General features: G+C 46.7%; 1 protein-coding gene across 3 annotated transcripts; it reads right to left on the reverse strand.

Annotated features, from left to right (window-relative positions):
- Window positions 1-271: 271 nt before the first annotated feature.
- LOC144263910 (17-beta-hydroxysteroid dehydrogenase 13-like) lies at window positions 272-13,785 on the reverse strand. 3 transcript variants are annotated; one of them, XM_077815006.1, is made up of 9 exons: window positions 13,461-13,785; window positions 12,752-12,878; window positions 9,834-9,985; window positions 7,898-8,005; window positions 6,378-6,509; window positions 5,613-5,719; window positions 4,753-4,890; window positions 4,344-4,460; window positions 272-1,935 (listed from the first exon to the last, which is right to left on the reverse strand). In XM_077815006.1, exons 1-9 carry the CDS (start codon window positions 13,599-13,601, stop codon window positions 1,839-1,841), a joined length of 1,119 nt encoding a protein of 372 aa, XP_077671132.1. In that variant the 5' UTR covers window positions 13,602-13,785; the 3' UTR covers window positions 272-1,838. The 3 variants fall into 3 exon arrangements, with proteins under 3 accessions (XP_077671132.1, XP_077671133.1, XP_077671134.1); XM_077815007.1 differs by having other exon boundaries at window positions 272-2,291; XM_077815008.1 differs by lacking the exons at window positions 12,752-12,878; window positions 13,461-13,785 and having other exon boundaries at window positions 9,834-10,043.
- Between the last annotated feature and the right edge of the window lie 319 nt (window positions 13,786-14,104).

Here is a 14,104-nt window from a genome sequence, read left to right on the forward strand (position 1 = left end):
CTGAGGAACTGTTTCAACTGGGAAGCCATTGTTTTGTCCCACAGAACCCAGAGACATGCTTGTATGTCAGCCCCTGAGTAAATCAACTGTCTGGACTTAACTTCTATCTAAATCTAAAACCATGAACCTCAACCTCTGAAGCTTAAGGATTAGGTCCATAAAGTTCTTTGCTCCAACCACTGGACTGAGACAAAGAGTCATGCTTTGACAGTGTGAGTTACACCTGAATTATGATTTATTTTTTTTAGCCAAGTGTTCGGCTCTATATAAGAAACAAAGATAAGAGTCTCTGTTACAAAAGCTAACAGTGAAACATCAAAATGTGTGTGATCTGAGGCAGTACAGTACCAGATTTCTCATTTTTCCCCTCTACACGAGTGTGTGGCTGAAATCATTCATGGACTCAATGGCTGTTTGTAGCTGACTTCCTAGTTTGCATGCACACAACTGATTCTTACTGAAATCTGATATGTAACATGATCTCAGCAATGATCTCACAGCCATCTGATGCAGAGAGGAATTCTGGCCTCACAGTAGCATCCTCTTCCTCAGGAGCTCCTTTGAGTCTCTTTACAGTTCTCAAGGAAACATGGAATACTCCTGAGACAATACTTCCTTCTTTTGATGGGAGAGGATGGAAGCAGAGAGGAAGAGGAGTAGACACTGATAAGGAGTGGCAAGGTACATGTACAGCATGGCCTCAGTGATTCATAACTTTGTCACTTCTCCATTGGACTACAGCAATGTGATATACCAACCTGGGCATGAAGCCTTCCGTGCTTAGGAAACTCCAACTAATACAAAACACTTCATTGCATCTCTTCAGCAACACAGGCTACTGTGAGCACATCAAACCTGTCCTTTGCTCTCTACACTGACCTCCCATAGAATTTTGAACTAAGTCCAAAGTCTCAGTTCTTATCTTCAAGGTGCTTCATGGCTTGAGCCCAGGATATGTAAACAACTACATTCCTCTGCACAATGAACCCCTCTACAATAAGGGCAAAGTTTGTCCATCCAGGAGACAGAACTTTCTTTGGGGCTGGTCTGGTCTGAGCCTGTGAAGTGAACTCCCCCCAGGAAGTATGCCACTGCATACCTCACCGCTGTTTGCTCCAAGACCAAGGCACATTTCTTTAACCTTGCCTTCTCTAACATAAACATATAGCCACGTCCATAGTTTAAAAAAAATTCCCCCTTCCTCCAGCTAAAAAAACCCACAACCCTCTCTCAAAACAAGACACTCTAGTACATGCGCTTCTCCCCCAGGGGACAGGATGAAAGAACAAACAACATGTGGCAGTCATGTTACTTAATGCATGACTTAGGTGCTCAGATACTATGGTAATGAGTGTGGTATAAGAACCTTTACAGAATAGATAGGATCACCATGATATCTGGGTGCCAACAAAATTAAGCAACATTCAGTCTGAAGGACTGCATTTTCCACTGCTCCCGCATAGTCTGTGTCGTGCACACATGGATTTGTGTATGTGTCTATTTTATTTATTTATTTAGCTTTACAATGATAAAAAGATTTCTACCTAAAGCTCTTGGCACCCTAACATATTCAGTTAATTACACAATACTAGCAAATCCCAGAAGCATTAAAATAATCATTGTAACAGGAACTCAGCCAGCCAGGCACCTACAGAAATTCACTGATGTTCAGAGCAGTGTTGCTGGGACTTTATCAAGTGCCACTGTGGTAGGAAGGCAGCTGGAAAGTGATGGGTCTTCCATTTTTTCTCTGAATGAATCAAAACATTGAATAATTGATCTGAACTCAAAACATGAACCATCTGCAGCCTGTGCGGTTTGAGGGGGAGGGTGATGACCTAATCACTTATGACCCTGTTTCTGTATCCAACAACTGCATCAAATTGAGTATTCTGCAGTTTGTACACTGCTGCCATGACACGCTCTGGAAGAATGCTGGAAGAGAGATTGAAACATTAAATTGAAATAATGATGAGAGACTTTAAAAGAATTAAATAGCCCAAAGATATGTTATTCCTAGAGTGCAGCCCCATTCCACCACAATCTGCCTCCCTTCATGGGGATTCCAAGGGCCTGTGCAGCATTCCATGGTGACATGGCTCCGTTGCTGGAGGCTCAGGGATGCTCTTGTGCTTCTGCTCAAGGATTTGTATACTGGATGCACTCTTTCTCCCACAGGGCAGCAAACCCTCACACCCTGTTGTTTTGTTTTGGTGGCAGCTCCATGAAGATTGTCCGGTGAAGTTTCCTCACTCTAGCGTTCCTCCCATGGATTTTTGCATGTCTGGTTACTATTGGGCCCCAAGAAAATAAGGTAAGTAATTTCATTTTAAAAAATTCTTGATTTAGGCTCTCTCAGTGGCTGTTAGTGGCTTTGGTGGGACCCTAAACCCTGAATCTCTAGCCTTCAGAAGCTTTGAGCTTATGTGACTGATCTTATAAGCCACCTTTGAAACTTATCTAATAATAACCTTTTCTGTACAGTTGCCAAAAATTTGTAACTCTGTCTGTCCCCACTGCTGCATGCACATTTTAGCCATGTTAGTTCTCTTATTACTCAATATAATGAGGGCTTTTAGCTCATAAATCTAAAATGGTAAAAATGAGCCAACATTCTAGTCCTTTTTGGAACGGTACTAATCACAGCACATTAATGAACCGTTAATGCACTTCAGCAGGGTCCACGTAGACAGTCTGCAGCAGGGTAGTGTCACACCCTAACAAAAAGTTAGGATTTCTCAGATCAAATGTTTGTGGACACATCTAGCCAAAAGAAACCATATTCTCCTGAGACTAAGGGCTGGTCTACACTGAAAAATAACATCAGCATAGCTAAGTCTTTCAGGAGTGTGAAAAATCTGCACCCGAGACACACTGTTAAGCTGACCTAACCTTGAGGGTAGACAGCACTAAGTTGACAGAAGAATTCTTCCATCAACTTAGATATCACCGCTTGGGGAGGTGGATTATCTATGCCAATGGGAGAACCTCTCCCCTCACTGTAATAAGTGTCTACACATAAGTGCTACAATGGCAGCTGTGCGACTGTGGCATTTTAAAAGTAGACGTAGCCAAAGACCTTTTCTGTGGGGTGTGACATAAGTTTGTTAAGGATCCTATGCTCTACTGTCAGCGGTGTTTCATCAAACAGCAAAATGGTTAATTGGAAATGTTATTCTGAATTAGCTAATTTGACATGCATGGTGCTGGATCTGCACTCTGGGGCAAATCCTGTAACCAGGCTGGATGTTGGGCAGATGTGCAAGGGGATGTATAGGGGAGAAATCCTGCTTCCGAGGCTGTGGAGCAGTTTTGGAGCCATTTCGCAGAAGCTACTTTAGCCTTTATGAGACTGATGGCCTGGAAGGTTGAAATGTGGGTCAGGAAGATTGTGACGCAGCAGGATCTTTGGCACCACTTCTGACCTTCTCCCAAGATGCCCATGCCTCACGCTCTGCTCACTGATGCGAGTGGGGCACCATGCTCTGCAGAAAGCGCATCTTCCCCTGCATATCCCCTAACACCTCTAACCACAAATCCGTCCCTCTGTGCACTTATAACCACATTGGTTCCACTGCAAAAGGGGCCCCTCTGAGCCAGTGAGACGGGGACTCAGCTAACCCTTTTTTGTGTAAGAGCTATTAGTATCATCGCAGAGAGAGACAATGTCCTGACTTAAACTATTTTGTGACAGTGCTATTGTTATATTTTAAAACAGTGAATAATAGCAATGTAGTGCTCGAGGAGGTCTTAAGTGGTCAATTTTCTATCTCCCCATGCTGAGGTAGGACCACGTACACCTAGACCAATCATGACATATGTTTGTCTAACCTGCTCCAAGGATGGGGATTTCACAACCTCCCTTTGTAACCTATTCTAGTATTTGACTAACCTTATAGTTTGAAAGCTTTCCATAATATCTAACCTAAATCTCCCTTGCTGGAGATTAAATTGACTATTTCTTTGCCTATCCTCGTTGCACATGGAGAACAATTGCTCACCCACCTCTTTAAGACAGCCCTTAGCATATCAGAAGACTGCTATCTTACTATATATTTTTTGTAAAACATTTTCTGGTGCAGATATGTGCTGTCACAGGAGAATAACAACTATCTGACATCAACATACTTATCAATGAAGATGGCGTGGTTTCGTTTTCTATTGATCACTTATCATTCAAGTGGCTTACCAGCCTGACATACTTTCTTTTACTGATTTGGTTCCATTGTAATAAAATGAGTGTTTTTCTGAAACAAAACTTTAAGATTAAAAAAAACCTTGATGTTTGCACATTCAGAAATAGTTATAACTAGAGTTTGTTTTCTATTATTTCCTGTACTTACTTTTCCATTATTAGACATATCTTCAGAAATGATGGAACAAAAATAATTTTCTGGTTGGTCAATATCCCCTCTAGCAGTTTATTTACAACCTTCTCTGGCTCCAAAATTTTCATTAATCTGAAATGAGAGGAACATGTTAAAAGTAGTGCTGAATATCATGGAATTAAAAGGGTCAATACAATTCAAACTAGGATGCTTTAAATACTGATGAACCAAGATAATACAAATATAACTACTAAATGGGTTAACTGACATTATGGAGCTGAGATACTATGTATTGATTATCTTCATTTTTACATAATTGAACAGAGCACCAGATCTGCAAATGAGTAAAGTGTAATAGTCAGAAAAGATACTGCTAAGGGAGGGGACTTGAGATTCCCACTGTTCAATGCTCTTCAAATCTTACCTTATACTTGGATTTTTGACAAAGCCAGTATTTATAAAAACAGGACAAAGGCATGATGTTTTTATTCCATCCTTTCCCAATGCAGAAAGTTCTTGTGTTAGGGCTTTATGAAATCCAACTGCAGCAAACTTGCTTGAACTGAAAGAGAATTACAAATGATCTGGCTGGAAAACAGTTCCCAATCCCAGTTACTTTTGACATAGGCAGAAAATTATCTGTCATGTTGTTCTACTGTATATACAATCCATCAGTAAGCTGTCAAGTAGGATCAGCTGGCTTAGTAACGTCGTCTTACCAAGTTTTCCTCCTCAAGAGGCTGTGTTGCCTAGTGGCTAGAGCACTGGACTGGGATGCAGAGCTGCCACTGGCCTGCTAGGGGACCTTGGGCAAGTCATTTCACCTCTGTGTGCCTCAATTTCCCATTGGCTGGAGAAAACCTGTATATCAACTCCCTTTGATGTGGCCGGCTTAAACGCATTTTAGTAATTTCAGCACATCTGCATAATCCTTTGTGGGTTGACTGCACATACATTATGTAAGAATATTAATGATCAGTGAATTGCTAGTTTTCCAATGACATATCACATGAGACCTTTATATACAGATTATTATAACAATAGGGAGTTGGGGTACAGTGAGCTGGTCAAAAGCCAGCTGAAATTCACTGCGAGATATCAGGGAGCCCCTTACCTTTTGGTACAGGCACACTGTTATGGTAATATGTACACATTTTGTACATGAGCACATACTTCTACAAGAATCTCTTAGAACTGGAATAGTATCTTTGGTGTTGGTTGTAAGGACAGTGGGAAACAAAATTTTAAAAATGGCGAAGGAGATAGAAATTTGAAATCACATACCAGTAAGTCACCATGAAAGAAGCTACCAAGTAACCAGCTACTGAGGCAACAGTGACAATATGGCCATGATTGTTCTTCATCATTGCTGGCAGAAATGCTTTTGTAGTCTTGAAAATAGTTAAAAGAAAGAAAAAGTGTGTGTCTGAACAAGTAAGAGAGAACAAGTAACAACAGAACAAGTAAGAGAGAAATGTATTTTCTATATGGGTCACTGTTTAGTACATTTTAAAACAAAAGTATTTATTGTCTTTAAATAGTTTTAAAATATATTTTATTAAACTTAACACACTGACACTCTAGTGCAGGGGTGGCCAACCTGAGCCTGAGAAGGAGCAAGAATTTACCAATGTACATTGCCAAAGAGCCACAGTAATACGTCAGCAGCCCCTCATAAGCTCCCCCGCTCCCAACGCCTCCACCTACTGGCAGCCCCGCCGATCAGCACCTCCCCCTCCCTCCCCGCGCCTCCCAATCACCTTTTTCGTGGCGTGTAGGAGGCTCTGGGGGGGAGAAGTGAGGGCACGGCAGGCTCAGGGGAGGGGGCGGGAAGGGGTGGGGAGGGGGCGGGAAGGGGTGGAGGGGGGCAGGCCTGTGGCAGAGCAGGGGGTTGAGCAGTGAGCACCTCCCGGCACACTGGGAAGTTGGCGCCTGTAGCTCCAGCCCCCGAGTCGGCGCCTACACAAGGAGCCGCATAGTAACTTCTGAAGAGCTGCCCATGTGGCTCCGGAGCCAGAGGTTGGCCACCCCTGGTCTAGTGACATTTACCCAGTAATGAGCGAGAGTGTTGACCTCGAACATTTTTTGTATCTGCTGGTCCTGAGTTGAAAGCAGATCAGCAGTTGTAATCACTCCTGCATTATTCACCAAGATGTTAACATCTCCGATGTCTTTTTTCACCTTTTAAAAATTGAAGAATTTAAATACGTAGTTACATGCAGAGCTAGAAATTGTAGACTTGACAGTGTTATACCAATTAGTTTAGTTGTTTTTAACTTTTGAACTTCAGCCTATTGTAGAACTTTGCTTTTTGCAGAGGAGAAAAATCACCAAAAGAATCAGGATTCATCAGAGGAAATTATGCAAATTCTAAGTCCACCCCTAAGGAGCTCATTGCAGATTTGGGGCTTCAGTGTGAATCAATCTCCAGTATTGGAGCTACTTAGAGAGCTCTAAAAAACCAGATTCAAAAGATATTGAAAGTTACCCACATTAGTTTAACTCATCTGTAGAATTATAGTACTTTTAATACAAAATTCTATGTTTAAGTGCCCACGGTGTTCTTAGTACTGGACTAGATATTAAAAAAAATGACGGTCCCTACTCCAAAGAGCTTACAAGGGGCAGATTCAGAAAAGGCATGATGTCTAGGAGGAAACACAAAGAAGGGTATTAGAATGGACATTTTTTTCATATTAATTATTGGTTAACTCCTCCTGCAGAAGGTGGTGGGAAAAGTGAGATTTTACTAATTATCTGAATGAGGTGAATGTGGTACTGTGATGATCAGGGGTCACACACCCCAACGGGAGAACAGAAGGTTTAAACCTCCCAAATGATCAGTAGAATGCATACTGTATTATTGTACTATACAAGCATATTGAGTAAGGTCTTATGAAAGCAGGTGATGCTCTGCTCTTGATGGTCATTATGACTACATATCCAGATTAGGAGGTACGCTGGGAAACTGTTCAGAGGCAATTGGGAACTTGTATTAGGAAAGGGATTTTATCTACTATGGGAGTGTAAAGACTGAGGCTGTCTCTGTATGTTTCGTTTCTGTGTAACTCGTATACATTCGCTCTCCCTTACTATTTCATCTTTGAATCTGTTTTTTCTGTTCAGTAAACATTTTGTTTATTTTCATCCCAAGCAGGTCCCTGTTGTGTAAATTGTGGAGTCTTCCAAAGTAAGCTGGTATCTGGCTTCATGCCTCCGGAGGCTGACAAACCAGAGGGGAAAGGTTTGAGTGTCTGATAGTGAAGAACTTGGGGAGGAGGGATCTGGGGGTACTTGGGACTGAAAGGGCTGTTGTTTTCACCCTGTAGGAGTAATTAGGCTGGCAGAAGCCAGCGTGAGATCTTATGCTTGTGCGCTGGCTACTGTTGTCAGGGATTGGAACCACAGCACAAAGGCCCACAAAGTTACAAGGAAGGTAGTGATGGAACCCCTTACTGGTGTGGGGGATCACCAAAACATCACAGGTACCCCCAGCTTCTCTTCCCCAATCTTCACTGAAGCTGTAGCATGCTTGGGTAATCTTTGAAACATACACATTACAGTCTTACCTTCTCTGCAGCACTGTAGATTTCTTCCCTTTTACTGCAATCCACCACAAAAGCATGAGCTGCGGCCCCCAGCCTTCTGCACTCTGCAGCTGTTTCCTCAATGCCATGCTATAAATGAAAAAGGGGAAAATCACAGATACTCAGAGGTGTCCGGACTGGATCATATTATTAGGGCACCAGTCGGTCCTCTAATTTTTCACACCCCTAAGCATTGTAGCTATGTAGACCTACGTTTTAAGTACAGATCAGGCGTAAAAGTTTGCAGCCTGGGGGCATATTTTCCTGTTTTTTGTTAAATAGCTTTTTCTCTCCATTGATGCCATACAGCAATGGAAAACATTTTAAAAACAGGAAATATGGTGGCTGAACCATCAACATTGTCTGAGAGACTCAGGCGCAGGTGTAGAACCTGAAAATGCTTAAATTCCCTCCTTCTCCCAAATTGACTAGATTTTGAGATCATGGTGTCCCATTAAAAGAAAACAGAACAGACCGGTATGTTGACTGCAATTCCAGTTAAGTGAATATTTATGTGAACCACAGCATAAAATCTTCCGAAAGGGCACAAACCCGTCATTCTACTTACACCCAGCATACCAGTCAGTGCTCTGACTGCCATTCGAGGCAAATGCAGATGTCGAGCACTTGTGTAAATGTGGATGTAAGCCAGGGTCTGAGTGAACTCTCCCCTGCCATCTAGCGATGAACCGAGGGTAAAGACTTCAGGAGCAGTGCGTCTCACCTACTCTGCCCAGGTGTTCCGCAGACAGAACTGCTTTGCCAATGGCATCAATTTTGGCTTTCTTGGGTTAAAATTCCCTTTAGTATTCAACCGGCAGAGCCTCAGAACAGGGCATCACAAAGGTGCCAGCAGTGGCAGAGATGACAACAGCAATAGCAAGCAGCGAGCGGTGGCAGATACAGCAGCAGCAGCAAAAGCAAGCAGTGGAAGAAGCAGCAGCGAGCGGCCAACAATGGCAGTAAGGCACTGCTCATTCATTTTCTGGCACGGGAGGTAAACTCGCCCAAATGCAAACCTGGATTCTGGGGAACGTTACGGACCTCGGACAACAAATGCAAGTGGGGGAAAGGACTAAAGTGTGTTAAAGGAACACTCATTTGTGGTACTTCCACACTGCAAGGTGGGAAACTGAGGCAAAGGACGCTGCCCAATGTACTGTGTGGCAGATGTTTGTTTATGGTTAAGGTTAAGATTTTGTCATGGTGCTTTTTATTAAAAGTCACGGACAGGTCGTGGGCAATAAACAACAATTCCTAGAAGCCCGTGACCTGTCTGTGATTTTTACTAATGGGGGGATGACTGAAGGATGAGCCTTGCAGGGGGTCGGGAGGAGAGATCCCAAGGCCCACTGTGGGACAGGGGAGGAGGTCCAGCACCGGCCACTGCCATGCTGACTGTTCTGGGGCCCCTGCTGCAGCCCCAGTGGCTCAGAGCTCTTGGGTCCCCACCACCTGCAGCGGCTGACTGCTCTGGGGTCCCCACCACCCATGGTGGCTCAGAGCTCCGGGGTCCCTGCCACCCCCAGCAGTTGAGAACTCTGGGTCTGGTGTCTCAAAGCTCCAGGTGCCATCGCTATCCATGGGGGCTGAGAGGTCTGGGTGCCCCTGCCACCCATGGCAGCTCAGAGCTCTGGGTGCCCCCACCGCATAGAACAGCTCAGAGATCCAGGGTCCCCTCTGGCTGAGAGCTCCAGCCCTGCTACGCCAGGGCTGGGTGGGGGCTTGAGCTGCTTCTGTTTAGTATTGTTAACAAGGGCCCCTAGATACTGAACCCATTCTTTATTGCTGCCAACACAACCAGGTAGAAGAGTTACATGTACAGTATATGTTTACATTTTAATCTAACCTCCTCTTTCTGATAAAAGACAATAATTTCAGGGTGGGGTGGTACTGGAGATGAAGTTTACTACATTACCTTATTGATGTCCCATAGAACCAATCTGCTTTGTCGATTGGCAAATTCATAAGCTGTAAGTCTCCCAATTCCATGACCAGCACCGGTAATGAGAACAAGCTCTCCACTGACAGACTTTCTTTTCACAGGAATGAAAAGCTTCACAAAAGCCTCTATGTAGGAATAAATTATTATAAGTAAAAGCAACAAAAACTCCATAAAGAGGTTCATTTTTCTACAGACTTTCAGTACTTTGATTGACCCTGATGGTCACTATTTAAAACACTGTAGGTTATTTATTTTTCAGAGACCAGGAAGAGCTCCTCCACTGGAGACAGTGGCTGGAAAAACTGTTGTTGATGTGCACATGCCACTGAGAAAAGTTGTCTGCTGTGTCTGTAAAATTAACTACCTCACTGCCAAATCAATTACATTCAACCTGTTCAACAAGACACAGATGATTAGGACAGGGCTGAAACCTGCCTGGAATCTGTCTAACAAACAAGATTGTCTTTATTTTCATGTGTCTGCTGAAATATGACCTCGTGGGATTCAGATTAATAGATTATAAAGCCCGAAAGGACCACTGTGATCATCTAGTCTTCCCTCTTGTATAATACAGGGCACAGAACTATTTCAGAATTCACCGTTTACCCCAGAGCATATCTTTTACAAAAACATCCAATCTTGATTTTAAAATTTCCAATGATGGAGAATCCACTACAGCCCTTTGTAAATGTTCAAGTGATTAATTCCCTCATTGTTAAATATGATTTTGAGTTTGAATTTGTCTAGCTTCAACTTTCAGCCATTGGATCTTGTTATAACTTTCTCTGCTAGACTGCTAGAAGAGCCATCTATTACCAAACTTCTGTTCCCCATTTAGGTATTTACAGACTATGATTAAGTCACCTGTAACCTTTTCTTTGTTAAGTGAAATAGAGCATGCTCTTCTTGAGCCTCTCTCTGTGAAGCACAGTTTTTTAATCCTTTAATCATTCTTGTGGCTGTTCTCTGAAACCTCTTTATCAACATCCTTCTTGAATTGGGGAATCAGAACTGAGTCTGGTATGACTGTTCCACTATTTTGCTGGAGATCAATGACTGGCTGATAGGCCTTTAACTCCCCAGATAATTAAGGAATCTTTAATTATTTAGTTCCAGGGTAGATGGTGATATTACATTGCATTGTAATGTGATGATTCAGTGTCTCAACATGAAAGCAAAAAATTTGCAGTGGGATTTTTTTAGGTTTTCAGACTAAATACAAATATAAGGGAATGTTAAAGGGGGAAGTAGAAGTCTGTGTATGCTCTTGATTTAGGGGAGTCCCAGATATTGCCAGGTATTACCAACCTCAAGTGTTCAAAAATCATGAGATTGTCTTAAAAATTGTGAAATTGTAAATAATACACCTTTTTCTTTGCCTTTTGATTACAACTCACCTATGTTTTCAAGCTTTTCTCTGCAATCATGAGAGCTAGAAACTTATTATTTCATAAATTATTTACTTTTTGTTTAACCATTACAGCTACAAAGACTAGTCATCGACCAGGACTCTTGCGCTAGGTCAGGGGTGGGCAAACTTTTTGGGCCGCTTCGGGGTTGTGAAACGGTATGGAGGGCTGGGTAGGGAAGGCTGTGCCTCCCCAAACAGCCTGGCCCTTGCCCCCTATCCGCCCCCTCACACTTCCCGCCCTGACTGCCCTCCTCAGAACCCCCAACCCATCCAACCCCCTCTGCCTCTAACCACCCCCCAGGACCCCACACCCTATCCAACCCCCCTGCTCCCTGTCCCCTGACTGCCCTCCAGGACCCCCGTCCCTAACTGCCACCCCAGGACCCCAGCCCCTATCCAACCTCCCTGCTCCATAACTGCCCTCTGGGCCCCCCGTCCCTAACTACCCCCCCCAGAACCCCACCCCCTAGCTAACCCCCCTGCTCCCTGTCCCCTCTGACCCCCGGGACCCCCCCCCAGCCAACCCCCCCCCCAACCTCTGCCCCATCCAACCGCAAACTGCCCCCTATCCCCTGATTGCCACCCCAGGACCTCTTGCCCCTTATCCACCCCCCTCCCCCTTACCAAGCCACTCAGAGCGGCAAGACAGGCTTATTTGAAAGCCTGGGAGGTGGGTGGGCGCAAGCCTGAGCGGCGGTGTGGCTGCTGGGGAGTGGGGGCAACGGGGGAGGGGCTGGGGGCTAGCCTCTCCGGCCAGGAGCTCAGGGGCTGGGTAGGACGGTCCCGCAGGCCGAAGTTTTCCCACCTCTTTGCTAGGCAATATTCAGATTCAAGCTGGGATTCTCAGGCAACCTCTTGATTTCAGAAAATGTGGCTTTTAAGAGAAAATGCCAAATCTAAAATGCAATAATCCAAATGCTGTGAAATTATGATATAATCAGGAGAGTTGGCAGCACTTTATGAAAAAGGTTGAGAACCCCCTGATCACTCTCCCCCGGGATATGTAGGCTTCCAAAGGAGATTGTGGATCCACATCTGGGAAGGTTTTTAAGAACAGGTTAGACACACACGTGTCAGGGATGGTCTAGGTTTACTTGGTTCTGCCTCAGGATGGACTGGATGGCCACTCAAGGTCCCTTCCAGCCCTACATTTCTATACTCCATGCTGCGATTTGGGGTGCATTTGCGTCAGACGCTCACACTTGCTTTAATCCAGCCTGCATGGGTACCGAGGACAGTGAAGGCGCAGCGCGCTCAGTGTGGGCTCGCTGTCCAGCGCAAGGCCACGGGACAGGAGTAGGGATGGTGAAGCTGCCACGCCTTTGCTGCACTCATGCCCCGCTAGCCCTCATACCCATGCAGACGCACCTGCCCCTGGGGGCCTGCTGAGTAAGTTTGCCAGGCATTCAGTTTTTGACTTGGCTGTGAGAAGTCTCATGGGTGGTGCAGCACAGACCCGGGGCTAAGGCAGGCTCCCTACCTGCCCTAGCTCCGCACAGCTCCAAGAGGCAGCTGCAAGCTCCTTGTGGCCCCTCGGCACAGGGGCGGCCAGGCAGGCTCCACAGGCTGCTTCCTCCCTTAGTGCTGGCTCCGCAGCTCTCGTCGGCCTGGAACCACGAGGGCAGTGCGTGGAGCCTCTCATGTGCCCTGGGGCTGCACGGCAGGGACCTGGTGGCTGCTTCCTTGGAGCCATGGTAAGCGCCACCGGAACCCTGCACCCACACCCAAACCCCAACCCCCTGTGCCACCCCGGAGTCCCCTCCTGCACCCAAACTCTCTCCTGGAGCCTGCACCCCCCCCCAACACCCTGCCCCAGCCCTGAGCCCCCTCCTGTACCCCAAAACCCTCATCCCCGGCCCCACCCCAGAGCCCGCACCCCCTCCCGCACCTCAAACCCCTCATCCCCACCCAGAACCCTCACCTAAACCCACTGCCACAGCCCGGAGTCCCCTCCTTCACCCAAAAGCCCTCATCCCCCCCCCCCCGCCCCTCATCCCCACCCAGAACCCTCACCTAACCCCCCGCCTCAGCCCGGAGCCCCCTCCTTCACCCAAAAGCCCTCATCCCCAGCCCCACACCCCCTCCCGCACCTCAAACCCCTCATCCCCACCCAGAGCCCTCACCTAAGCCCCCGCCCCAGCCCGGAGCCCCCTCCTTCACCTCAAACCCCTCACCCCCAGCCCCCTCACCCCCCTCCGAGCGCGGTGGAGAGCGAGCAGCCGAGGGCGGTGGCTGGAGCGAGTGGGGACCGGGCCTTCGCGAAGGGGTGGGTCGGGGGTGCTCGGTTTTGTGGGATAAGAAAGTTGGCAACCCTCTTGCCGAGCCGCCATGGCCCCACGGCGGCATGGGGAGGTGTGCACACATGCCCCACGGCAGCGATGGCTGCAGGCCGGCCCTGGTGCATAGCCCTTCCGCCCCCAGTGTCCGCACAGCTAGCACTATATTTCCCTCAATCCCGGAGGCACCCCTCCAGCCTCGAATCGAGGCCGCGAGTTCGCGGAAGGATCTCTACTGCGAGGCTCCAGCAAGCCGGAGCGCAGAAGGTGGGTGAATGCGTGCGCATCTCCCTACCGATGCCGCGAACGCAGCCAATAGGAAGGGGCGTTCGCTACTTTGGCGGTGGGACTGGGAGGAGTCAAGCGCCGTTAGGTAGGGAGGAGGCAGCACGTCACAGCAGCTCTCGCGAGAGGTGCAGACGCGAGCGCCGAGGGGAAGCGACAGCCGGTCGCTGCCCTCGTCGGCGCGGTTGGGACCCGCCCGCTTCCGGCTGTACTCCAGTCAGAGCGAAGCTGGTGAGCGACGCATTGCTCGTTTCCATGGCGGCTGCCGTGGC

This window comes from Eretmochelys imbricata, chromosome 4, assembly GCF_965152235.1.
Source record: "Eretmochelys imbricata isolate rEreImb1 chromosome 4, rEreImb1.hap1, whole genome shotgun sequence".
Lineage (NCBI taxonomy): Eukaryota > Metazoa > Chordata > Testudines > Cheloniidae > Eretmochelys > Eretmochelys imbricata.